The sequence below is a fragment of the Sminthopsis crassicaudata genome, chromosome 4, assembly GCF_048593235.1.
Source record: "Sminthopsis crassicaudata isolate SCR6 chromosome 4, ASM4859323v1, whole genome shotgun sequence".
NCBI classification, from domain to species: Eukaryota; Metazoa; Chordata; class Mammalia; order Dasyuromorphia; family Dasyuridae; genus Sminthopsis; species Sminthopsis crassicaudata.
In genome coordinates, this window is record NC_133620.1 from 337,307,789 (window position 1) to 337,335,346 (window position 27,558).

At 41.1% G+C, this 27,558-nt stretch overlaps 1 protein-coding gene across 1 annotated transcript; it reads left to right on the forward strand.

Moving 5' to 3' along the window:
* The first annotated feature begins 12,683 nt into the window (after window positions 1-12,683).
* UBALD2 (UBA like domain containing 2) lies at window positions 12,684-24,284 on the forward strand. The gene is made up of 3 exons (XM_074260809.1): window positions 12,684-13,224; window positions 14,207-14,269; window positions 22,872-24,284. The coding sequence occupies exons 1-3, from the start codon at window positions 13,105-13,107 to the stop codon at window positions 23,187-23,189; spliced, it is 501 nt and encodes a 166-aa protein (XP_074116910.1). The 5' UTR covers window positions 12,684-13,104; the 3' UTR covers window positions 23,190-24,284.
* Window positions 24,285-27,558: the final 3,274 nt, after the last annotated feature.

The following is a 27,558-nucleotide window of genomic DNA, read 5'->3' on the forward strand; positions in this document are numbered from 1 at the left end:
AAGGCCCAAAGCCTCTCTTACAACATAGCCTCTCACTGGGTTTCATCAGAAAAGGAGTATCATGAAGAGCACAGAAGAGGAAAAATATCCAGGCTTTTTTCACTAGTGCTTTTTCAAAGCCTGCTGCAGCCAGTCAAAGAGGCTCCTTTCACCATGTGGTTAACTTTTTCAAGCCAGTTATAGAATGTCAACACATACTTCAGCATTTCTACAATGTTTTCCCCTTATGTGTCATCTTGACAATGCAGGAAGTAGGCTACCAAACCTCCTCCACACGATAAGCTGACATTAGAAGCATGTGATAGTCTTCATGCTTTTTGACCCAGAGATTTCACTGTTTGGCGTATACCCCAAGAAGGTCATTAAAAAAAAAAAAAAAAAAAAAAAAAAGTCTTCATGTACATCAAAATACTTACAGCAACACTTTTTTTGTGGTAGCAAAAACTGCAATGTTTAACCAAAATCGTTAATATGCAAAGAAATGTCAAATATGATGAAAAGCATGGTGAAACTTAACATGAAAGTGAAGTAAGCAGAGCTAAGAGAACAATATTCACAATAAAAATAACAATGTAAACGAAAAAAGACCCTTCTATGTCTTCGCATTATTGGGAAGTGAATTTTATGGATGTGGATTTTTGTATATAATGTTAGATATTGTTGATATACTAATTTGTTTGACTGAGAAGTTTTTTCTCTTCTTTTAAAAAAATTATTTGACATAGGAAGGAAAAAAAGAAATACAGAGGAAATCTTGGTGATGGGGAAATAAAAGCTATCTGTTAAAAACACACCCCTGAAATTTTTATTTTCTCATCTGTGAACATGTGTATCCCTTAACATAGTAAAATTTCACCTACTTCAGGTCAAAGTTTTTTTTTTAATAATCTTTGTGCTCTCACTTAGGATATTAGGAGTTTAATAAATAGTTTCCTGAATTGAATTGAATCTATGAGCAATAATGGATCCAACCTTAAAGTTGGGCTTGAACTTCCTAGCACAATGGCCCAAGCAAAGGAACTAACCAGCTATTCCATTAGCTGCTTGTTGAGCTTATTAAAAACTGCAGGTTGGATATGAAGGTTATTTTAACTCTTAGAAATGACCACAGGGCATCTGAGACAGTCAGTCAGATAAATATTTATTAAATCCCTATCATGTACTAGAGGCTGTACTAAGTACAGGGGATATAAAAAGAGGCAAAACACCCTGACTTCTAAGAGTATTAGACAGTCAGGAAGATTGGAGTTTGAATCCTACCTTAGACACTTACTAAAATCTGTGATCTTGGCCAAGCCCCTTAACTTCTTTTAGACTCTATTACTTCATCTGTAAAAGGAAGACAATAATAGCATCTGCCTCACAGAGTTGTTTTAAGGATCAGATGAGATCATATTTGTAAAGTGTTCTGAAAATCTTAAGGCACTATGTAAATATTAGTTGTGATTAATGTTGTTATTTCAAAAGCAGAACCTCCTTCTATTTGGAGATTCTTCTGCAGTACTTCTGAGACATCCAAAATCCATGCCACATACCATATATTCCTCTCTCCCATCCATTCAACCCTTCATTCCAAAGTTTCATCCTAACTCCATCCAGCCCTTGCACTGTACCCCTTGGAATTCCTGTTACATAAGCAACACACTTCCCTTCATCTTAAATCTTTTGCTCTCCCACTTTGTCCATTTACTAGCTCTTATTGAAACCTGTCTTCCATGACTACAATACATGCATATACATACATGTACATGTGTGTGTATATATATAAATTACTTGCTTTCTCAATAAAGAGTAGAGAAAAGTGAGGGAAGGAGGGAGGGAAAGAATTTGGAACTCAAAATTTGAAAGAATGGTAAAATTGTTCTTACATGTAATTGAAGGAGATAAAATATAAAATAAAACAAAATAGTATAGTACTAAAAATAAAATAAAACAGTACTGTACTTCCTTTATTAGTTCATGATCCCATTATCCACATTTGGCTCTTCCAAATCTTTTCATCTCTTCTCAAACTTCTTATGGCACCCTGTCCCCTTTTACTCCTCTCTTCCCCTCCCAACTCCAAAAAGAGATCTTTGCCTCACAGTTTATTATGGAAAAATGGACTCCATTCATCATATACTCCTTTTTTCTTCTTCCTTTTTCTTCTCTTATCACTCAGGTGCTCCCTGCCAATTTTTCCTCCTTCATCTCTTTTTCATATGATGAAATGGCCTTACTCCTGGCCAAGATTAATCTCTCTGCTTATTCAAGTGATTGCATTCCATCTCATCTTCTCCAATAGATTGCGTCCTCTACTATCCCCACTCTTGATTAATTCCAATCTCTCCCTCTCTACTGAGTCATTTCCTATTGCCAACAAATTGCCATGATTTCCTGTCCTGAAAAAAATCCTTCTTTCCATTGATCTTTCCATCCTTGCCAACTATCATCCTATATCTTGATTGCCCTTTGCAGCAAAATTTGTCAAGAAAGTCATCTACATGTACTTCTACTTTTTCTCCATTCATTGTCTTCTAAATGCCTTTCAATCTGGCCTCCTACATTATTATTCCACCAAAGTGCTGTCTCCAAAATTACTAATAATTTCTTAGTTGCCAAATCCAGAGGCCTTTTCTCAATCTCCTTGATTTCTGTGATCACTGACACTGTTGATCACTCTCTCCTCCTTAATACTCTTTTCTCTCTAGGTTTTTCCTGATTTTCTTCCTACCTGCCTGACCACTCTTTCTCTGTCTCCTTTAAAGGATCTTTTTCCAGATCACACACTCTCCTGTAGGTATTCCTCAGGAGTCTGTCTGAGCCCTCTTCTCTTTTCCCTCTATACTACATTACTTGGTGATCCCATCACTTCCCTTGAATTTAATTATTTCTATGCTGATGTTTTTCAAATCTATCTTTCCTGTCCCAGTCTCTCTATTGATCTCCAATTTCAAATATCCAACTGACTTTCAGGCATCTGGATCTGATTGTCCAGTAGACATCTTAAATTCAAAATTTACACAACAAAACTCATTATCTTTTCCCCTAGACCCTCTCCATGCTCCTTCTTTCCCTATTACTATAGAGGACACCACTATCCTCCCAGTTCCCCAGGCTTGAATCATTCTGGATTCCTCATTATTTTTCACTGCTCCTACTTCTTAATCCTATCCAATGTTGCCAAGGTCTGCTGATTTCACTTTTGCAATATCTCTTTCCAGCTTACATTTAGTCACTAAAATGATTTTCCTAAAACACAGGTTTGATCATGTCTCACCCTTACCCAGTGGCTCCCTATCACCTCTAGGATCAAATGCCAAATGTTCTTTTTGGCATTCAAAGCCTTTCATAAGTTATTCCCCTAGTACCTTTCCAGTCTTCTTACTATCTTTCTCCCCAACATGTACACTTCAATCCAGTGACACTGGCTTCCTGACTGTTCCTTGAACAGGAAACGCCATCTCTCAGCTCTAGGCATTTTCCTTTAGCTGTCCCCCATGCCTGGAACATTCTTTTTCTGCTCCAACTTCTGACTTTTCTGATTTTCTTTAAAAATTAAAAAACTCCCACCTTCTACAGAAAGCTTTCCCTAATTCCTCTTAATTCCAGTATTTTCCTTCTTTGTATATTTATTTTCATGTTGTTTGTAGGCTTAGCAGTATCTGAATATTAAGTACCAGAATAGATACTTAATAAATATTTATTGATTGATTGACAAGGCTTGTCATTTTCCCATTCCACCAATAGGAAGCTGCTAGAGAATAATTCTCTTGGATGTCCTAGAAAGTGACCCTAAAGACTCTAGAGAAACAGGTTCTTTCTTTTGGAAAGATGCCACCCTCCCCTTCATTTTGTGCACCATAATTTGGACAGTATACAATCCAACCTTGGGCCCCTCTTTGAAATGACTGCCAAAGCCTCACCTACAGAACATAAACTAGTAACAAAAAGGTGTGGTTTACCTTTATCACTGTGCTGGCATGTACAGAACAGAGCGTACAAAGCAACAAGAGCTCCTTTAGAGGAAAGGACCAATAACCTGGGATGGGAATGGTATGATCTTTGTCCTTTGTGGGACACATGATATTTGGAGAAAATAGAATCTGTATAAACCAATATTAAAAAAAAATCTTCCAATGAGATTACCTTTCTGCCCCTCCCAGTCATATAGTCAGGGTTTAAATAATACTAGTTTCCTTTATAAGGAGATAACAGATGGAGTTGTTAGAGGTAGAGGAAGCTCTTGGTAGAAAAATGGCTTACTAAAGCTGTGAAATGTTGTGTACGATGTCAAAATCAAATAATATATCCATTGGCTTTGTTTAACTGTTCTCTAGAAATTTATGTTATCCTTTATTTTTTTAAAGAGTGGGCTAAAGAGCTATGTTTTCTTTCAAAATATGACTTTTATGGAAATATTTTGCACAATTTTACAAATGCCTTCTCAATGGAGGGGTGGAAGGTAGAGAATCTGGAACTCAAAGTCTTAAAAAATAAAATACATTCATAAATAAACAAAAAAAGAAAGAAATTTATGTTATCCAATTTCAAGTGTGTCCTTGTTACAGTAACCCAGTTCTTTTGCTCCTCTCTAAATTATTTTCTATACTACTTAGTACAGCAGCTACTTCAGACTTCTTTCCTCAAGCCTCCAGCCAGTCTCCACCCACTAAACTGAAGACATTACCTCATACTTTATTGAGGAAATTGAGGCTATTCACCTCAAGCTTCTTCTTCTCCCTTTCTTCTTATTAACCAATTCCTTGACATCTCCTATAAGCTCTTCTTTACTCCTTCCTCTGATAAAGAGAAAACCCTTCACATCATAAATTCAATCCTTTTACATATATCTACAATTTCATACTATCTTTATCTTTACTATCATCCCATCCCTCTTATTTTCAATCTCTCGTTATTTACTGGTTTCTCTCCTGTGACCTACAGATACATTCAAATTTTCTCTACTCTTTAACAATTGTTATTATTCTAGAACTGCCTGACATCTAGGGAACAGGTGGAAGGAAGGAGGGGAAAAGTTGGAATAGAAGTTTTTGCAAGGGTCGATGTTGAAATATTACCTATGCATATGTTTTGTCAATAAAAAGCTATAATAATAATAATAATAATAATAATAATAATAATAATAATAATAAAAACAATTGTCATTATACCGAGTCTTTGCCAGCTATGGTCTTAGTTTACTCCTTTTCTCAGTTTTTTAAAGTTTTTGAAAAACAATTTACATGCATTGTCTCTACTTCCTTCTTTTCATTCTCTTCTAAATTCTCTGCAATCTGGTTTTAGGTCTTATTGCTAAACTGAAATTTCTCTCTAGAATTACTAATAATTTCTTAATTACCAATCCAGTTTTCTTGATTTTCATCTTTCTTGACCCTCTCAACAATATTGTTTGCTGTTGTCTACTTCCTTCTTCTGGATATGCTCTCTTCTCTGGGTTTTCTTGACATTTTGGTCTTTTGGTTATAATCTTACATATTTGACTACTACTCAGAGTGCTTTGCTGGCTCACCATCCATTTCAATTCTCTTAATTCTTCCTATCTATAACTCTTTCAGTCTCTTATCATATCTCACTTGGATTAATACAATTGCTTCCTAATCCACTGAATCCCATTTGAAGCCATCTTTCACACAGCTAGCAAAGTTATTTTCCTAAACTGTAAGACTAAGCACATTATATCATTGCTCAATAAGCTCCATTAGCTCCTTCACATCTCTAGAACCAAATACAAACTCCTCTAATATTTAAAGTTCTTCACAGCCTGGTCTTATCCTACCTTTCCAGTATTATTACATATCATTCAATCATACCAGATTTATTTATTTGTGTGTTTTTGGCTACTCCTACCAATTCTGTGTTTTTGCACTAGCTACATATCAACCTTGAGACAACTAGATAGAGTGGATAGAGGGCCAAGCCTGGAGATAGGAACATTCATCTTCCCAAATTCAGCCTCAGACATTTCTAAATGTGTAACTCTGGGCTATTTACTTCACTCTGTTTGCCTCAGTTGTCTTATCTGTAAAATGAATTAGAGAGGAAAACTTCAGTATCTTTGCCAAGAAAACCTTAAATGGGGTAACGAAGAGTCAAACATGAATGAAAAATTGATGAGAGATAGGAAAGGGGGAACCCTGTTTGGTTGGTGCATAGATAGTTCCATGACGGTGCAGTGTCCCTTGTAAATGAATTTACAGGCCCAAAAACCTAGATTGATTAAAAAAAAAAAAAAAAAAAAAAAAAGTTTATTGTAAAGTTTAAGGTAGAAAGACACCAGGGCCAAAGGTGGTCGCTGGGCAGGCAGGAATCCTTAACATGGCTGGAAGGATACCATGTTTGGGGGAAGGGTTCCTGCAAAGAGAGAGCTCCAGTTTGGCTTTTTTTATACCTAAAGGGGGCTTGGGAGTAGAGTCCCAATCTCTTGGTGGGCTTTTGGATAAGGAAGAAACTGTTTGTGGGGGTTGGGGAAACCTGAGCAGATAGTGGGGGCTGGGAAAACCCAAGCCAACTCAGATCCGGTTGGGGCTGGGCCCAGATATCATTGGAATTCAAAAGGATGCTTTTTGACCAGGATTTGTGAATCAAAGGTTTCTATTAAGAAGAGAGAAGTAAATTCCATCATCTGTCTTTGCAATCAAAGTGGGACCAGCTAGGTGGCACAGTGGATAGAGCCTTGAATTCAGGAGACATAGTCTCACCTTAACTCCCACTTCCTGTTATACATTCCTCTTCTCTTTGTCCTTTATAGTTTTTTGTTTCTTCTCACTTTTTTATCCCATCCTTTATCACTCCTTGATATTTGAGGGCTAGGAATAAGAGATTCACTAAGTAGATCTCTCAAGACTTTATTTAGATTTTTTAAAGGCACTCATTTTGTTATAATTTATTTAGGGATTACACATTGATTATTTACATTCCTTATTCTACTGAATTGTGGTCTCCTGGAAGTAGGACTGGGAGAAAACAACACACAATGTAGGTTGTTTGTTGAATTCTAGAGTCAAATATTCGTCCTGGAGTATGGGATAGAATGGTGCTCATCTGAAATAGGGCCACCATCCTTTAAGATGTACTAGCATGCCAAATATTCCATACTCAGTTATTATGTGTTTGTTTCAGAATTCAGATAATTACTCATATTCATGACTTCCCTTATTATCTCAGATAGAGGAAATAGAAATAATTTTCCCCCCTCTCTTCTTCAGGTTGCTGCATCACATATCATACAAAGTCATTAATGTAATGAGGGTTTTCTTTCTGTGACTTGCTAGTGTGTTATTATTTGTTATTAGTGCCCACGCTTTTATTACTGTTTTATGCCTGCCACATATTACCCTTTCAGATTAAAATAATAATGACTCAATTTAATAATACCTTCTACTTGGGGAGTTGCTTTCAACCAAACAATTCTGGATTATCTACAAGCATTACGTCATTTATTCTCAGAACACTTCTGTAAGGGATACCACTTTTACTATCTCCTTTTGGGAAATCCTGCTATAACTCTGACTGCCTGGGACAAAATCTCAACTCAGAAGGGTCAAAATTTCCATTAAGAACAGTTCACAAATAAAACTTCTGAATCAGGAAGTAATATTCTGCATAGATTGGAATTAGATTGTAAGTTTCCCTAGGTCAGGAAAAAGTGTCTTCTGGATAGAAAGCAAGCTTACTGGCTGTGTCATCCCTTATCTTCTCAGTGCTCTAGGTAAATGGGCAGCAGAGAGGTTCAGTGGATAGAGTGCCTGATTGGATTTATCTTTCTGAGTTCAAATCTGGTCTCAGACACTTACTTACTAGGTGACCCTGGGCAAGCTATTTAGCCTTGCTTGACTCAGTTTCCTCCTCTTGTTAGCCCCAAATGGGGTCAAGAAGAGTCAGACAAGACTGAAAAATGACTGACCTCCTCTAGATAAAACTATGTTACAGAGTTCTCTATATCAATGAAATCACAGGTCCAGTTTCCATCCTCAGCCTTCTTCTAGGGCCTAGAACAATGTGCTACCTAACTGGATAATTGTGAACTAAAGGGGCAAGGGGCTTGATGTCAGAAAGATCCTCATTCAAATCCAACCTCAGAACCTTCCTAGGTAGGTGACCTTGTGCCAATCACTTCACTTTTGTCTGCCACCAGAGGAAATAGCAAACTTGTTCAGTATTCTTGCCAAGAAAATCCCACGGATGGTATAGTCCACAGGGTCAAGAACAGTTGTACCAGACCAAACAACAATAACAATTGCTACCTAGTTGACCCTGTGATTTTTGCATTTTTAAGACTCCACCTGTTCTCAGTGTTTTAAATTTAATTACCTGGAATGAAGTAGAGGGTTGTTTATTTCCCTGGAAACTTTCTATATCTTAGGTGGTCGGAATTGTATTGCTTTAGAGCTTTGTGTTTTTATTGTTTGCGTGTTCTTCTGGAGCCTTGATTCACCCAGTTACCACACTTCCTTGTTCTTCTGCTCACTGGTTGTCTTGAGTTCCTTAGCAATAGAAGCTGGAGGCTGCTCGCTTTTGTTTTCACCCTGCAATTACAGGAAGAAGACAACTTACTGCTTTGGGTGCTCCTGCCTGCTGTGATGTCTTGGGGCTTCTGAAATCTATTTGCTTCCAGAAAAACACACGTTTCATCACATAAAATGTCAAATGCAATCTCTTTAAAAGAAGTGGAGACAGTATAATGTGGTGGATGAAGAGCAGCCCTGAAATATGGGAAAGGATAAATGGGTTCAAGTCTTGTGTTTTTTACATACTGGGTGTGTAAGCCCTGGGCAAATCATTCAATCTTTCAACTCTCTAAGATCGTACATGACAGAAAAGGTGCCAAGAAAATTGGTAGAAGGGAGTTTCCCCAAGCAGGAAGTTCTCAATGCCAATGAAATCACCAGTCCCATCCCTATCCTAACAGAAGGACAACAGAACAATGAGAATCCTGGCTACCATCAATTCATTAGAATGCTGCATTTCCACCTGACAAATGTGTGGACAAAGACCAAAAAAAAAAAAAAAAGACTTTTTCTCTAAGTAATAATGATGGCATTTATATATTACTTCAAAGTCTGAAAAACACTTTACATCTATTCTAATTATTACTAAAGGCATTATTATCCCTATTTGCAAATGAGAAAACTGAAACTCAAAAGTTAAGTGACTTCTCAAAAATCATATACCCAGGCAAGGTAGTCAATTAGAATCCTTCCACTTCACTATGTTCCCTTCCTACAGATCTGACTGACTAGAACATTTTTTTCACTTTTATTTTCCCCAGTTACATTTTTTTTAGTTATACATGTATGTTCATTTTCTACATATTTCCATATGAATCATGTTGAAATCAGAACAAAAGGGTAAACCCACAAGATAAAAAGAAAACAAAAAGAAAAAAGGTAAAAATAATATGCTTTGATCTGTATTTAATTTCCATAGTCTTTTCTAGGAATATAGATGGCATTTTCCATCCAAAGTTTATTGGGATTACCTTGCATCACTGAACTGCCAAGAAGAATGAAATCTATTTTAGTTGATCATAGCACGATCTTGCTGTTGCTATATATAATGTTTTTCTGATTCTGCTTGTTTCACTCAGCATCAATTCACGTAAATCTTCCCAGGTCTTTATAAAATCAACCTGTTCATTATTTTTTATAGAACAATAATATTCCATTACTTTCATATACCATAACTTATTCAGCCATTCCCTATTTGATATGCATTTATTCATTTTCTAATTCTTTGCCACCACAAAAAAAGCTGCTAAAAATATTTTTGAACATGTGGGTCCTTTTCCTTCTTTTATGGTTTCTTAGAATACAGACCCAGTAGTGGCACTGCTGGATTAAAGTTTTATAGCTCTTGGGACATAGTAGAACATATATTATAAGCAGTAGTCCTACAGAATGCAATAGAAGGAAGCCTGAGTTGGAATCAGACCCTGGGCTCTGCTACTTACTGGGAGTCAGGATTGTTAACTTTTTTTTTCCCCCTCTGACATGTATGTAACCTACCCTATTGATTTTTCTGGGGAAGCTAACAATCCCTTTTCAGAAGAATGTTTTAAATTCATCAAATAAAACTCATAGCAATGCAAAAGAAACCAATTCAGATGCAAGAGTTAAGGAAGCATTTTTTAAAATCACGCACAAACAGACATACACATGCTTACAAACTCTAGATTATGAAATTTTACCTAGAAAAAAGTCATTGAACTTCTCTGGGGCTAGGTTTCCTTATCTGTAAAATGAAAGGGCCGGACAAAATGATCTAAGTTCTTTTCTACTTAGAGCTAGACTACAACTCTTTGAATAGTTTCCATTCTCTATGCCTGTTTTTCTCTACATATTTTCCTCACCTCCTTTCCTAATTTCACATTCTGCAACACTCCAGGTCCCTTTTTCCACATATAAGTAGGGTCACTAGAGAAATTCCTGGGTTTGGCTAGATTTAGGCACTTTCCAAGGAGTTGAGCCCGTATTGTGGTCCCTCTGAAGTGTACCCCATACTCAGATTTATGTAAAAAGACAGATATGACCAGAGAGTCCTCTCTGGTTGTTACTCATCTTTAGACAATACTGTTGAAAATGATTGAGCAGAAAGAACTTTTCATTCAATAAGCTTTAAAAGAAGAAACAACTTTCACTCTTGCTTTCTTTTCTCTTTTGAGTTTGTGACTTGGGATTCCCACACTCTTTCTTGAACCGCCTGATAGAATGAGATCTCCCTCTCTTCCTCTGCCTCTGCCTCCATTTCCATCTCTGGCTCTGTTCCTGTCTCTCTGTCTCTGTCTTTGTCTCTCTCTATCTGTCTCTGTCTTTGTCTCTCTCTCTCTGTCTCTCCCTGTCTCTCTCTTTTTCTCTCTTGCTCATTCTGGCAGCTACACCTGCAGCTTGGTGAGTCTAAGGATCTCAAGTCCTTAATTGTTCTTTCTGCTCTGTATTTCTTCTGAGCACAGATAAGTGAACAGCAGTACTGAGATAGATGTTTCTAGACAGGATTGGAAAATGGGGATTGTTAGAAGTTGACTTATAGCAGCTTTCTACAACTACAGCCTTTTTTTAATTTTAATTTTTCCTCTCATTTAATTGTATTTTTTCCAACTACATGTAAAGAGAGTTTTCAACATTCATTTTTGTAAGATTTTGAGTTCCAAAATTCCCTTCCCCTAGACCAGAAACAATCCAATATAGCTCATACATGTACAATCATACTAAACATATTTCCACATTCAACTTCAGTCTTTTTTTTTTTTTTAAACAAGATTACCACCAGGAAGATGATCCATGCATTAGAAGCTGAACAGAAAATCTTGACTTTGAGTGGCTGCTCAGACGGTACAGAATTAGAGGAAAATCAAATCTGTCTTACAAGTCTCCCAGGAATTTTTACTTCCTAGAAGAAAATAAAAAGTCATATATATTTCTGTAGCGGTGTATGGACGCCCTGAGTCCTCCTCCTTTTTAACTGTCCCATTCAGTCCTTCCCATCTCCGTTGAGAGTATCCAAGGAATGTTGGAGTTAGTTTAATGTTTTAAGTACTTGTTAATTCAAGCTTATGAGTCTTTTGTGTTGTAAGCATTTCTTTTATGACAAAAAATCAATGCCTCTCCTACACTTCAGGTCTGCTACTTCATACATTCTGTATCATCTATTTGGGGAGACCCTGGAAAAAACCAAATGTAAACTTTGAGAAATTTTCTCCAGATTCTGGAGAGATAGAATGAGCCAACGAGAGTTAGAATAACCTGATCTTTTTTTTTTTTTTAGCGATCAGCCTCCTGCAGGGCCAGATCCAATGCTGTGTGAACCTGCTGTTGGAGCTCCTAGTAGGAAAGGATGTTCCCCAGGCACCTGACCCTCCCATAACTGATGGAATAAACATACACAATCACACTCCTCCCCCACAAACCAGAAATTTCCAAACACAAAGTTCTTAGGATCAAATTGATTTCATTGTTTTTGTTTTTAATGGACCACATTTTAAAGGATAACAGTTACAGCCCTGTGCTTTTATTTTTTTAATTGTAAAGGAAATTAAAACTTCAGTTTGCTTAAGAAAACATAAACAAAATAAACTTCGACTGAGAATGTATATATATATATATTTTTTTCTCTGCATCAGCAGAAGGCTTACAATATTAATTATAAATTCTTGTTGTTTTACATTTTCAGAGATCAAAGTCCTGTAAAGTTGCAAAAAAGAAAAAAAAAGGCAGTGAGGGGGTCTTGAAAGTTACACGACTGTGATTTGAGCAGCTGCAACAACTCTGTTTTCTATTTTGATAATTCTGTTTCTTGAGATGACCACATCTTCGAGAGGAAATGAGTCAAACCCACTCAGGCTTGCTTTTCCAGCTGAGCATGTTCAGTTTCAATGAAGTAATGAATGAACTTGGTTACACCAGCCCCATTCCTACAACAGAAAACAGAGGGGCCTCAGCCAATCAGCAAACATTCAAGGTTTTCAAGTTGAGTTCAAACAGGAGCACGAATGGCCAATCAGCACCGGCGGCTCCTCCCCAACTGCTAGGTCGCAGCCAACCACAGGCCCTAGAAGCCAAAACACAGCAAACAGCCAATGCCCGGGGAGCCCGACAGCTCAAGCGTCCTCCAATGAACAAGCCTGAGGGCGGAGGAGATGGGGGTGGGGAGGGGCAAGGGGGAAAAAAAAAGAGCAACAGTAACAGCCTCGGAGACTAGGGGATTCGAATCGAACCCCCGTACATACGCCGGGGCTCTGGCGGAGAGGCGCACGGCCCAATCAGCGGCCGCGGAACGCTGGGCCTCGAACGTTGGGACACTCCCAGGCCCCGCCCCGCGCTGTTGTTTGTGGTGTTCTCCCCGGGAGGAGGGAGAGCAGGCGAACCACAACATTCGTCCGGTCGGGGCCGATTGAAGCAGGCTGCTTGGGCCGGAGGGAGGGGAGGGAGCTCAGGCGGCGATTGCTGGGGGTTGGGAAGGAGGAGGAGGGACGGGCGGACGCAGGCCGGAGAGAAAGGCTAGAGAGAAGGATCCAGCGTCGGCGGGCGCCTCCCCGCTCCCCAGCCCTCTCGGACATCGGGCTCTCTTCCTTGCTGGCGGCTGGTGCCGGCTTCGCTTCTTCTCGCCATGTCGGTGAATATGGAGGAGCTCAGGCACCAGGTCATGATTAACCAGTTCGTGCTGGCCGCGGGTTGCGCGGCCGACCAGGCGAAGCAGCTGCTGCAGGCGGCCCACTGGCAGTTCGAGGTGCGTGCGTGCTTTTCCGGCCGCCGGGAGGGCTGACGGACAGACGGACAGACTGGCGGACGGGCGGGCGCCCGGGTTTGGCCGGAGCTTCCCGTTATGCCCCGGGCGGGCGCCTTCCTCCCTGCTCGCCGCTGCCTCCTCCGCGCTTCACCTCTTCTATTTCTATCCCAATCCAAGAATAGTGTGTGTGTATTTGTGTATGTGTGTGTGTCTTTAAATAACCTGCGGGGCAGGCCAGGCCACGAGTGGGGAGCGGCGAGTTTTGCTCCCACACATACCCCTTTACCCTCTCGCCTCCCCCCCAAGTTATTCGTGGAAGGAGGGGAGGGCGCTGCCCCCAGAGTTCTCAGACTCTCTGGGAAGGAGAGGCTCGGGAATTTCTCCTCCCCCCCCCTTCCGCTTCGAGGTGAAGGGGGAGGGGTGGGCTATAGCTGTCTGGGCCTGAGCAAGGAGAGCCTTCGAGAGCCCGAGCATCCGGGGGCCCGCGGCGCTCCCCAGAGCTCTGGGCCTCCCTTTTCCCGGGGGGGGGGGGGCAGCTGTGAAGGGACGCTGTTTCTCTCCTGGTGCCAGGGGGAGTGGTCCAGGGGACAGCGGTTGTAGGGGAGATGTTGGGGGGTGGGGTGCGGAAGTGTCCAGATTTTCGCTTCACACTCTCCCCCCGCGGCCCTGGTGCTTATTTCCCCACGTGGGAACCGGCGGCGACTTTTAACTCGAGTGACACCGGGCTCGGTGCGGGATGAGTGGAATGATCTGGCGACTGGGAGAAAAGAGGGGAGCTGCCTTAGCTTGGCGTTGCAAGGACGGGATACGTGGTGTTGGGGGGGTGGAAACGGGCGAAGCTGCTGTGTCTGGGTTCAGGCCGGGGCAGAGGTGTCGAGGGAGCTGGGAATCCTGGCCCGACGGGAGCTTTTGTTGGGGTTCTGCCCCCCCTTTCTCCTCCCACCCCGGACTTGGCTAACTGCCACTCTCTGTTTGCCCACAGACCGCCCTGAGCACGTTTTTCCAAGAAACAAACATTCCCAACAGCCACCATCACCACCAGATGGTAAGTTACTGTGAGGGTTAGGAAGGTTGGGGGGATGTAGAGACCCAATCCTCCAACCCCGAAGATGTTGGACTTATGCAAGCACGCCAGCGAGGAAGTGGGGCCCCTGGTGTGGCGGGAAGAGCCAGGGCCTCTCCTTCCCCCTCCCGGCCCCTTTCCCCCCAGCGGACAGTGACTCGGAGGGGGCTGCCCTCGGGTCTGGGTGCCGGTGATGCCAGCAGGACCGAGGGTGGGGGGCTTGCTGTTAGCCGGCGAGGCCGGTGACAGCCATGTTGCCTTGGAGCAAGCGCCTCGCCTGCAAATGTAAACAAAGCCAAAATGTCTTCCAGGAAAGAGCTGCTCCGACGGGCCCAGAGCAAACTTTGTGACCCTGCACCCTGAGTTGCTTGACCATGACCTAGTGCATGACTTCTCCCCCCCCCTCCCTTTTAGCTAGGCCTCCACGGAGGGAAGAGAAGTGGAAGACAGGGTGCAAGAGATTTTTAAGCCTTGGAAGTTGGAGAGATGGAGGTTTAAGGGTGGCTGAAAGTGTAAGAGACCTGAACCTCCAAGTCTGTTGTTGGAGCTGCTCTGGGGGGCATGAACCGAGGTGGGAAGGAGTGGAGAGTGGAATATTCCACTGTTCTGAGCCTTCAGCCAGAGGAAATGGGCATAGAAGGAAGGGGAAGCATTTGTCTCTAGGCATGAATGGGAGATTTGAGTGACAGTTTCTAGTATGTGGGTCCCTCCTACCCTTCCTTCCCTGTTAGAGTTGGGGACAGAACAGATGAGATCCTGATTTAAGGTAAAATGAGGCATAGAATCCCACTTAATCTTTCCTCTTTGCAGCTGTGGATATGTTATAATAGACCCAAAATTCCACATTCGCTAAAGCTTTCCTCTAGTCTCTGCCCTGTCCTAGAACCATTTGTTTTCATGCTTAAGGGGCACTTCTACCTCATCTAGACAGAAAAATCTCTTCAAAGCCTATTTTACTGCCTTTGTTTCTTATTTTGATACCTCTTGTGTTTTTCCATCAGATTAATTTCTTCACATATTCCCAGTGCTCAGTGCTCCCCTTCTCAGTAAGCCTTCTTCTAAAACAAAGACTTTTAAGAAAAAAATAATTTAGCATAAACAGCCACATGTTGTCCTTGTCTGACAGCATATGCAACTTTCCACACCCATAGTCTGCTCCTTGTGTGGTGAAAGAAAGGAGACACATTTTTTCATTCTTTTCTCTGGAGCCTGCTTGGTCAATGTATCATCCAGATACCAAATGTCTATTCTTTCCCTGTTTTTGGAGCAGCTTACCTATTAGGCAAGTGGGGGTGGGTTGTTGGAAGAATGCCCTAGTGACCCTACCTTGTCAAATATTATTCTCCTGGATTTCTTCTCTGACCTCCTCTTGCAGTAAGTTTTTGACAAGTGCTTTCATCCTTGGCCTTCCCTTCCCCCCTACATTATCTACTGATGTTTGCTTGTAGAAATACTTTGTATGCAATCTCCCTAATCTTCTTTGCTCTCCCATCCCATGAAGGAAGTCATAAAAGAGAAACAGGGAAATTTTGTTAAATTGTACTTTACAAAATGGAAGCTCTTCTCTCCGAATTGCTGAGACTTTAAAAAATTAATAATAATAATTTGGAATAAAATGGACAAAATGCTGATAACACCTGCCTCAGGTTTACAGACCAAGTGTTAAGTGTCTAAATTAGCAGAGCCTGTCTGCTTGCCATCAAAGAAGAAACCTTCAGGTACGACCCAGAAGGTGGAAGTGGATAATATTCCAGCCTTCCCAAGGTCTTGAGAAGTTCCTACCTCCATCTCTTTAGTTTTGTCCATAGTAAACTCAAAAATCCCTTTTGAAAGTTTCCTTTAAAAGAGGGATGAGTTTTCAAGCTGGGATCCATGAAAATGTTTTTAAATTTTTTTTAATATCTGTACTTCAGCATAATTAGTTTTTTTTGTGATGTGATTAATTTTATTTTATGCATTTAAAAACATTTTGAGAAAAGAGGTCCTTAGATGTTTCACTAGCCTTGTCTAAGGGGGCCATGCAAAAAAAAAAAAAAAAAAAGTTACTCCTGCTTTAAAATGAGGCTTCTACTAGAATGTTGGTATCTGGAAGATGGGAGTTATCTCATGCCTTCTTTCTTACCAGTTCCCTCCCTAGCCTGGGGACCTGTCTTCCCCAGATGACCCATTTCTCAAGCTCCTCTTTGGTGTTTACTATTGCTTGTTGTAATCTTTGGTGGGGTCCTTGGGAAAAGATAGCATTGCATTCTTTCCCCTCCCCCACCCCCAGATAGTATTGCATTCCTTCCCCTCCCCCACCCTCAATTAAGAGCTGGGTCAGAATGGGTTTCCTCTTTGATTCAGTGTGTCCATTCTGAGACTCCTTACATGGCTGTGTTAGTACTGCAAGTGTGCTGGAATCAACTAAGGGAGGTGTGTCTTAAGAAAGGAACTGTAAATTGACCTGTTCCTGTTTTTATCTTGCCCTTCTCTGCTAGACTTTGTCTGAAGGAGCTAAGTGGTAATAATGCATGTGGGGCTGAAAGACCCAAGTTCAGATCTCAGCTCTGACATAGACTGGCTATGAGATTCTACATTAACCTCATTTAGCTTCTGTTTATTTAATAAGAGCATTACTATTTCTCAGGATTATTGCATGGATAAAATAATAGAAATATGCAAAGCATCTTGCAAATATTAAATATTATTCTCCCAGGTGAAAGCCACCTACTACCACAGCAGCCTCAACTACATTTTTATTCCAGTTGTGCCCCAATTTAGAGAGGGGAGGAGGGCAGGTCTATTCAAAGTAGACTGTTTTCTGTCTACTAGTAGCCTGATTTCTTGTCCACCAAGACAAGACAGGACAGGCTGAGAGCTTGACCCTTGCTAAGTGAATGTACCCTTTGGCATCATAAAAATTTGCTGAATTTTCCCTTAAGACACAAATTATTGAAAAGTATATACATAAGAACACCTATTAGGTAGCTAATTTCAATTTGGTGAACATTAAAAACTAGCTGTGCAGCACTAGGGAATACAGAGTTTAGTTGAAACAAGTTTCTACTATGTACGAAAACATGCAAATGAAAAGTGGTCCCTTCCCTCCTAGACCAGTGCAGCACATGACCTTGTGCTTCTTCTAGGGGTTACTCTAATCCACATTTAAGTGCCTTCTATATTCCTGGTATTCTAACGTCTGCCTTCAGTCAACTTACATTATACTAGAAGGGAAGGGTAGATATACTCAATATAATTTGAGAAAGGAGAGCAACAATAGCTGTAAAGTATGTGGAGGAAGAGAGGTCTTCAGGTTTTCTATAGAGATGAGATTTAGGTTAATCCCAACAAAAGAACAACCCCTGTAAGTCCACAGAGACAGACAAGCACTTTTCCAAGAATCAGACAAGCTAATAGAAAGGCAGATAAAGCATATTCCTCATGCTTAGAGTTTAAAATGTGAAAAAAAAAAAAAAATCAAATGGGAGAAGTAAGTTGGGAGTCCCAAGAGTCCCTTAACCATTTTAAGTATAACAGTATAAAAGGTATGAGACAATGTATAAACAATGTATTGACTGTGGGGAAAGTGCTAGACTTGGAGTCAAGAAGATCCAAGTTCAAAGTCCAGGACTGTTATTCAGTACTATTTTGAGCTTGGGCTTAGGGTCTTAATTGGTTCAAAAAAAAAAAAAAAAAAAAAAACTTTGTTCAGCCTTTTTAGTTCTATTCAACTCTTTATGACCCTTTTGGGGATTTTCTTAAAAAGGTACTGGAGTGTTTTAGCATTTCCTTCTCCCAACGCACTTTATAGATGAGGAAACTGAGGCAAATAGGATTTTGATTTAAGTGACTTGGCCACAGTCACCCAGCTGGTAGGTATCTGAGGCCAGATTTGAACTAGGGTCTTTATAAAATAACTGAATTTTGTAACAGTACACAAAACCTTTTTTAAGTCCTAAAAATAATTAATGTGGTAGAGGATATTTCTTTATTTTTAAATTTAGGTCTAACCTCTTATGATATAAGCAGTTTAAAAAGCTCTTGAAGTTCAGTATCTTCTGATGTTAAAGATTTTAACAGTTTTCACATCTAGAAATGACAGATGAATAGGTCCAAATGGAAGAAATGCTTTATTATCAGGGACTGTTTAATCACAATAGTTGTTTTTTGGTTCCTACCACCAGTTATAACAAAAGTTTGAAACTTACCAATACTCTGGGGAGAATTTTTTTAGAGCATATTAGAGGAATTTCTTTTTCTAAGTTTTCAAGGTGAGGTATATAAATTTTGTCTTTTAATGAATATCACCTTTATTTGATAAGTGGCTAACAACAATGGCTTCATCACTACAAGACAAAACATTTACTTAAGATGGGGTTCTTTGTTAAAATGATAGTAGATATGAATCTATATTTCAGATGAGTTGGGATGCTTATAATTTTCTATGCAACAGATCCAATTAGAATCCTGTTTTTACAAATTTGTTTAGTAGAAGATAGAATAGCTCCTAGTCAGAATAGAATACCTTTTCTTATTCTTTTGTGCTCACTGTCTTGATATTATCTTCATTCTGAGGTTTCTTCGAAAGTCTCTGCACCACTTGTCTTTTTAGGGCTGATTAGTTTAATTTAAACTAGGTGAGATGGTCTATAAAATCCATGTAAAATGGTAGCCAAGTGCTCCATTATAGGGAACTTCAGCTCTCTTCTCAGGATATTTCACCCTCTGTCCATATTGAATAAGTATACTGGAGTCTGTAGTCAATATATGTTTTTTTTTAATTAATTTTTCCAAATTATCCCCTCACTCCCTCCCCCCGATGGCAGGTAATCCCATACATTTTACATGTGTTACAATATAACCTAGATACAATATATGTGTGTAAATACCATTTTCTTGTTGCACATTAATTATTAGCTTCCGAAGGTATAAGTAACCTGGGTACATAGACAGTAGTGCTAACAATTTACATTCGCTTCCCAGTGTTCCTTCTCTGGGTATAGTTATTTCTGTCCATCATTGATCAACTGGAAGTGAGTTGGATCTTCTTTATGTTGAAGATTTCCACTTCCATCAGAATACATCCTCATACAGTATTGTTGTTGAAGTGTATAGTGATCTTCTGGTTCTGCTCATTTCACTCAGCAACAGTTGATTTAAGTCTCTCCAAGCCTCTCTGTATTCCTCCTGCTGGTCATTTCGTCTGTAGTCAATATTATCAAAGATTATTTTTTGTTTCTAAATGAAAAAAAGAATATATGTACAAGTCTGAATACCTTCTGACTTTCATCGAATTGTCCTTTGCACCGCCCAACCCATTTGGGAAATTTATTGGATTGTAGGATAAAATGCAAATTCCTCAGCCTTCCTACTGTAATTCCCCCTTCCAGGCTTGTTTCCCTTCAGCCCTTTTCACTTATTTCAGACACAATGGATCACCAGCGGTGTTCTGCTGATCTCTTTTGTGTAAAACCCTTTCTGCCTGTGGAAAATCTTTTCAGTCTAGACCCATCTTCTAGACAATCTTCCTTGATCACTATCAGAAAAATATTTGTCCTTCCTGAAATTTGCTTTGACATTTTCATAATACTAATACATTTTAATTTTTAATAAGGCAAATATTGACATAGCTAATATGCATAAACAAAAACTTTTGGGGGGATATAGGGGAACCTCATTAATTAAGAATCTAAGATCAGAAAATTTGAGAACCATTTGTATAGGCAAGTGCTGCAAGACTTCAGAGGAGAGTAAATTCACTGGATTGTAATAGTTGGGGAAAAGATTTCATGATTTGAGCCATGACTTGGGATTCAAAGAAAGAAGAAAAATGAAGAGGACATGTGAGCAAAGAGGAGGAATTCAACAGAGAAGATGGGTTGAGGAACATTGAGATGGTGTAGTGCTGTCTAACTTGGAGCCAAATGAGACTGAAACTCTTGAGCTTCCATTTTCTCACCAGTGAAATGGGTATTATAATACCCCTAGGGTTTCCTTTTTTGAGTACCTGGTGAAAATAATTCCTGTAAAGTACTTTGTAAAACTTAAAGGACTTCATTAAATGTCATCTGCTGTTAATGTTAAAGGGAATAGTGAATAGGCAAATTAAGATAATTATAGATTGATATGAACTGTAAATATAGAGCCCTTCTGTTATTTCTCCCATTTCTCAGACTGTCAGAGCTGGAAGAGATCATCTCATCTAGTTCAACTCCCTTTTATTGCAGATGAGGAAACTGAAGCCCCGAGTGGGGGAATAAGGGAAAAAACCATTTATGTAGCACCTATTATGTGCCAGGCACTGTGCTAAGCACTTTATAATTAATACCTCATTTGATCCTCACAACAGCCCTGGGAGGTAGGTACTCTTGTTATTAACATTTTACAGTTGAAGAAACTGAAGCAAACAAATGTGACTTGCCTGGCGTCACCTAGTAGATGTCTGGAAGCTCAGAAGTCTTCCCAACTCCAAGCCCAGTGTTCGTGGCATGTTAGGTACAGAATAGACTGCCCAGTGATGGAATAATTTAATGCAGGACCATTGTGCTTCCACATATAGGTGGTTTATAGAAATGGCTTTTCAACCAGATTCTTTCTGAAGGTACTAGGCTGGCACTACTTGGTTGAACTGGAGGGTTCAATTTGATGCTTGCTAATAGAATTCACTGGCTGCTTCCATTCCCCCTCCAGTTCATTATTTCTTGCTGTGGGTAAAGTGGGTCCTTGGAAGTTGATGAGTGAGGGTGGGGGAAAGCAAGTACAGGATTGGGAAGGCTGGTAATGTGACTTCATCTGACTAAGATGTTCAAGTGAGAGTCTTCTTCACATCCCAGATTTAGAGCTAGAAAGGATTTCTGAGGGGTTTGAGGCTCGGGAAGGTTAGTGACTTGCTGCCCATTACTTAGGTAGTAAAGGCAGTAAGTAGCAGAATGCATTTGAACCCAGATCTCTTCCCTTCAAATTCAACTTTCTTTGTACTAACTAAATAGCACATTGAACTGTCCCTGGAAAGGGGAGGGACAGTTTGTTCTCAGGCCAGACCTCCTTTCCACTTAGGCCTGGCTAGAGGTTAATTGAAGCTAAATCAGGAGGCCTAGATTCCTTGAACCATGTCCTCTTCCTTTCCCCCACCTTCCTGGGATGAGAGGAACCACTCCTACAGTTAAAATTAGGAGACTTGCACAAAATGATAGAAGACTTCAAGAGGAAAGAGAGAAGCTGCTCGGGAACTTAAATTTCATTTCACTGGCCTGGGTTTTTCTTCTTTGTTCTCATTCCCCAGGAAGGAGACTAAAGGGGGGGGGGGAGCAGAAACAGCTCATTTAGCTGAATTTGAAGGGTAGCTACGCTTGCCTGGTTTCCTGGATCCCAGGAGTCTAGAAGAGGACCTTTGAGAAAAGGAGTGACTGATCCACCCTTTTCCTGAGTTAAATGATTTGTCCAGGAGCACAGGTAGTAAGTGGCTGAATCAGAATTTGAGTTAAGTCATTCTTGGAGTTCAAATCTAGAATTCCCTGAATCTGACAGGGTAATAGGGTAGGAAAGAGATGAGTCCAAAAATTTTGATAGCTGCTCTTTATCCAAGTTAGGCTATGATCCTGGGTAGAGTCACTTCACCTCCCCCCCCCCAATACTAAGTTTTCCTTTTCTGTAAAGTGGGGATTATAACCTCTATTACACCAAGTCATTAGGATTTCATAAGATCATGGGAAAACCCTTTGTTACTATAAAAATACCATAGAACTGGAAAAGTCTATGACCCTAGTCTAAACATCCCTCCTCTTTCCTTCCCTTCTGCTTGGTGCCAAGATCTGGGCTAGAGAAGAAAGCATTTTAATTCCATCAGAACTAACCTGAGGGTAGATGTTAAAGGTCCTTTCAGCACTAAAATATCTGTGAATATAGTGGCTAAGGTTTAGAGAAGTGAACTCCCAAAACCTAACCCAAGATTCACAGCTAGCTAGCAAATAATGGGGCCCGTGAATGAGATTGGGTCTGAGGTCTCCACGTGTGGCTTTCTTTTTGTGTACCATTTTATTAGTGGTTTGTCCTGGATTTTGCCTGAATTAATCCAGGTAATTTCCAAATAAAGGGGAGGAATTCAGTTAAAGGGAAGATGAGTAGAGGAACATTGAGATGGTGGGGTCAAATGATACCTTAGCCAGTACCTGAATCACTTCTTGAACCTCCATCTTCTCGCCTGTGAAATAGTCATTATAAATACCTATTTGATCTCTCTTTATGAAATTGGGTGAAACTAATTCCCTCCAAAGCAGTGTCCATGCTCTGCCAGAATTCTGGTGGAACCAACTTTGATTTTGTTCACATTTTTCTGCTTTGTTTCAAGTCTGAGGGGATGGGCTAGATAGTTACGTCTCTCTTCTGCTGCAAGAAACCTGGAGGGAGGGAGGGAGGGAGGGAGGGAGGGGTCCAAGGTTGGGAAGATGATCTGGGAAAGCTTTCCACTGACTCTTAAAAGCAGAAGGCCACAGATCAAGAAGTGGGGTAGGTGTTTGTAGAACATGTAGGGGTAATTCTGAGAGCTGATGTGAGTTCTGACTGGGTCTGAGCTTGCCTGGACACCACCTATTTTTTTTCTCTACAGATGTGTACACCTAGCAACACACCTGCTACACCACCCAATTTCCCGGATGCATTGGCCATGTTCTCCAAGCTACGGGCCTCGGAGACCCTGCAAAGCAGTAACAGTCCCATGACAGCCATGGCTTGCTCCCCCCCTGCAAACTTCAGCCCCTTTTGGGCCTCCTCTCCACCCAGCCACCAAGCAGCCTGGATCCCACCCTCCTCCCCCACAGCTCACAGCCTACATCACCTCCACCATCCTCAGCCCACGTGGCCCCCTGGGGCACAACAGGGGGGTTCCCAGCAGAAAGTTGTGGCTGCAATGGATGGGCAGAGATAAGACTGTTGCTGGGCCCGGGCTGGGGGTGCAGGGGCTAGAAGTGCTTGGGGTAGGGGTGGGTGCAGAGAAGGACAGGTTAGGGAAGGGTGGGGTGGGATAGGGTGGGGTGTTTCCTGAAGATTGCACTGGAAAATTTTATAATTTTTTTTAAACTTCCTGAGCCACCCGAGGCCTTCAGGGGGGGATTTCTCTTCAGGAAAGTCAATAACTGGTCTTTTCTCTTTTTAATATATAACTATAATATATATAAATATACAGATATATCTAATGTATAGGAGAATGGGGCCAGCCTTGGAGAAAGGAGGATGGAGAAACCGTCTTTCTGTCACCTCTCCTTGCTTCACTTAGCCCAGAGTGGAGTGCTTGGCTAATAACAGATAGATCTCTGGGTAAACGAGTTCTGGTGACCTGAATGGGGGTGGGATGGGGTGCCAATGTCTAGAGCAGCTATGACAGGGACGGGGAGGGGAGGTAAGGGGCGCACTCCCATTCTCTGCAATGCTGAGACTGTGAACCTGGATCGTGGCAGCAGCTAGACAAGCCAGGCTTTCTCCTTGGGACTCCCCAGGAACAGTGGCAACAGAAAAATGGATTTGAGGGGAAATGAGAATGTTGTGCACCCCTCCCAATCTGGACTCGGCCTCCCAAGTGCTGATAACAGCTGTCGCTGTTCTTCTGACCTCAGACTGGAGGGAATCTTCTCTCCCACCCCCAATCACTGCTGCTTAGACCCTGGAGGCAGCCTGTTCTTTTTGCCGGTTTTCCCTGGGGTCTCCACCCTGGGTATGGGGGTGGTGAGGGCTAGGGTGGCCCACCTCCAGATAAGATTTTTCTCCTCCCCCTTCCAGGGCTGGGGCCCTGCACAATATTGTACCAGAGGGTTGGAGGTGGGAAGGACCTAAGCTTCTCCCACCAGAGCCACAGGTGGTGGGGGTGGCTGGCTTGGTTGAGCTAAACAAGAAAAGCTCGCAACTGAGGACTTTTGGTTTAGTTCCCAAATCAGAATCTTGCTCATGCCAGGTTGAGTTTTTTGTTTGTTTGTTTGTTTTTTTTTTTAATTTAAATTTTTTTTAAAAAATGAATTTTCTAACCTCCCGTGTCTGTGGTACTGCTCTTTGCTACTTGGAAACAAATCTCTCCTATTCTCCAGTGATCTTTGACACTGGAAAGGGGCTAGAAGGGGACTGAGTTGAATGAGGAAGGGGGTTTAGGATGAGAAAGATGATCTACCTTGAATCATGGATTTGTAGTTGAAGAGGATGAGATAGAATTAAGTTTGAGACTTGAGCTGTTTATCCTTCCCTCCCCCACGGGTTCCATCTTGTTCTTTGTCCCTTCAGAATACAGTCTAAAAACTCAAGGGGGAGAGGTGAGCAAGCTCTTGGTCAAATAGTTTCGGGATGATGGAATAGACTTGGTCATCTGAAGTACCACCTTTCTTTTGGGAGCTATAGCTAGGCTTTTCTAAGCCTTATTTTAAATCCTCCCCAACCCAGCATCCCAGGATGTGCACGTTGTGAGACCTGCAATAGGATGCTGGAGTGCCTAAGAAGGGATTGTACCTAACAGTGAGACAGGTGGACCTGCTGCATATTAACAAAGGAATCTTAGAATTTAATTCCTCTCACTGAATACTCTTGAATATACTCCTCTTATCTTAGGGGTGCTGAGCCCATCCTAACCTATTTCTTAGAGAAAAAAAGACCACCTGCTCAGATGGTTGGTAGGTGAAGAGCTCAATCAGTGAATATTGATTAAGCACCACTTCTGTGCCTGGCCCTATGCTAGGTGCAAAATAAATACTAGGTAATTTGGAGGTGGAGGAGAAAGATCCAACAAGTCTGCCTTTAGGAAAGAGGTGGTTCCTGAGCTGAACTTTAAAAAACTCCATTACTCCTCATAGAGGGCAGGAGGGAATATATGGGGGACTGAAGATGGAATGTCGCATGTAAGGACCTGGCCTGACTGGACCAGAGTTTTAGTACTGAGCCAATTACGTTTTGTTAATAAAGTTGATAGTGAAGAGCCCCAGGAGGGACATGGTATATACACATGTGTTTTGTTCAGTCATTTTCAGGCATCTCTTGACTTCATGACCCTATGTGGGGTTTTTTTGATGGAAATGCACTGGATGACCATTTCCTCCTTCAGCTCATTTTATAGATGAGGAAACAGACAAACGGGGCTCACTGACTTGACTGGGGTCATACACCCAGTAGAGTTTAAAGCCAGATTTGAACTCAAAAACAGGTACTCTCAATTGTACCACCTAGCTGCCGTAAACACATTTTAAATTGTAAGATTTTTAAAAGTCTTGGGAGTTGAGAGTGATATAGACTAGTATGTCTTCTGTTCCATAATCCTCTCTCTGGAGGCACTGATTGGTATATCTTTTAGTTTTCTGTTCAAATCCAGTTTTGCTAAGGCACTATGCTAAATATGGACAGGAAAAAAAAATCCCTGGATCTCAAGAGGCTTCAGTTTAGTAGTGATTTTAGAAATCTGTTGACAAAATAGGCAGAGCAATAATATTTATATAATGCTTTAAAATGTACAGGGTGCTTTGCCAAACATTCTCAAAACAACCCTGGGGAAATAAGTGCTATTAGCTCCATTTTACAAATGAGGAAACCGAAGGCAGACAAAGTGATTTGCCTAGGATCAAGGGCTGCTTAGGGATGTGGAATTTGAAGTCAGGTCTAACTAAAAGTTCTGGTACTATCCACTGCATCACCTAAACTACCTCTGAAATGTAATCAATCCCTGAAGTAAAAAAGGAGAAGCTTGCTGGAAAATGGTAGAAGGGCATAGGTTAAGATTTGTGAAAAAGCTAATCCAGGTAGGTGACATCTTCCTGGTTTCTAACTAAACTTATAGGTCATTCTAGTATTTTCCCCTGCCACAACTTTCTCACCTGTGAGTTTCCTCAGAGGTATTCACATGAGGGGCAATCCCTATCAAATTGAAGTAGAAAATGTGATTCCTCCCACACACATTTCACAAGCTATTCTTTCAGTTCTGTTTTCTGAGATGTCCCTGGATAAGCCAGTTACCTCATGAAGTGTCACCCACATACAATAAAGTGAAATTTGCATTCAAACCCCATCTCTAATATGTACAGCCTGTATAACTCCAGGTAAATCACTAACCTCTGACCTCTTATCTGTGAACTGAAGGGTTTGGACCCTTCTGGATCTAAAAATCAAATCCTGCTCCCACTCACCTCTAAGTAGAGGTTTTCCCCTGGCTGGAAAGGAGAATCCCTTTTGTGTGAGAAAGATATATCTCTGCAGTGAGGACTAACCAGGTTGGACATAGGATCAATGGCAGAACCTCCAGAGTGACAATATTTGTTGGGGTAACTTGAAGCTTTGGGGTTTTTCAGGTAAAAAGCAGCTTCCAGAAACCATAGATTTTAGTGACTGGGAATCCCCTCAGCCTTATGAGTGGCTACCACTCTTAAGTGCATAATTATATATGTACATGAGAAAAAAACCAAGAAACTTATGCATCCTCTTCCTCAGTCCTGGTGAAGATGACCCCCCATTGCGGTTTTTCTTGGCAAAGATGCTGGAGTGATTTGCCTTTTCTTCAGCTTTTTTTTTTTTTTTTTTTTTTGCTGAGGCAATTAGGGTTCAGTGACTTGCCCAGGGTCACATAGCCAGGAAGTGTTAAGTGTCTGAGATCACATTTGAACTCTGGTCCTCCTCCTGACTTCAGGGCTGGTTCTCTGTCCACTGTACCATTTTGCTGTCCTCTCTCCAGCTCATTTTACAGATGAAACAAATGTGTTTCATCCAAACTCCAGATCCAGCACTATTCATTGTGCTACCTAGTTGCATCCCTGCTTTCCCTATGGAACTTCAAATTAGATTTAAGAGAAAAAAGAGGCTGACTCTGGTTGATCCTTTGATGTAATGGGCAGAAGATGAGAAAAATGAAAAGGGAAGGAGGTTTGGTTGCCCTGTCATTGAGAACAGAGCATAGCTGGTTAAGAGGATGACCCTTGAGATGATCTCAGAGTCTGGGCCAAAAACCTTCTCACGTTCATCAGAGAGAAAGGGAAAGGACTCTTTCCACACCCTGGGACAACACGCTTCCTAGAAAACCCATCCAGATAACTAGACACTTCCCCATGTTGCTACCCATTGTGTTTTTATTGTTACTAGGTCATGTCTTTTTCTTGGCAGGAGTAGTGGTTTTGCCATTTCCTTATCCAACTCATTTGTATAGATGAGGTGATCAAGGTTAAGTGACTTTTCCAGGGTCACAAGCTTGAAGATGTCTAAGGCTTGAACTCGAGGAGAGAGGTCTTCTCGATTTCAGGTCCAGCGCCCCGTCCTGGCTGCCCACCCATAGTGTAGCTCCT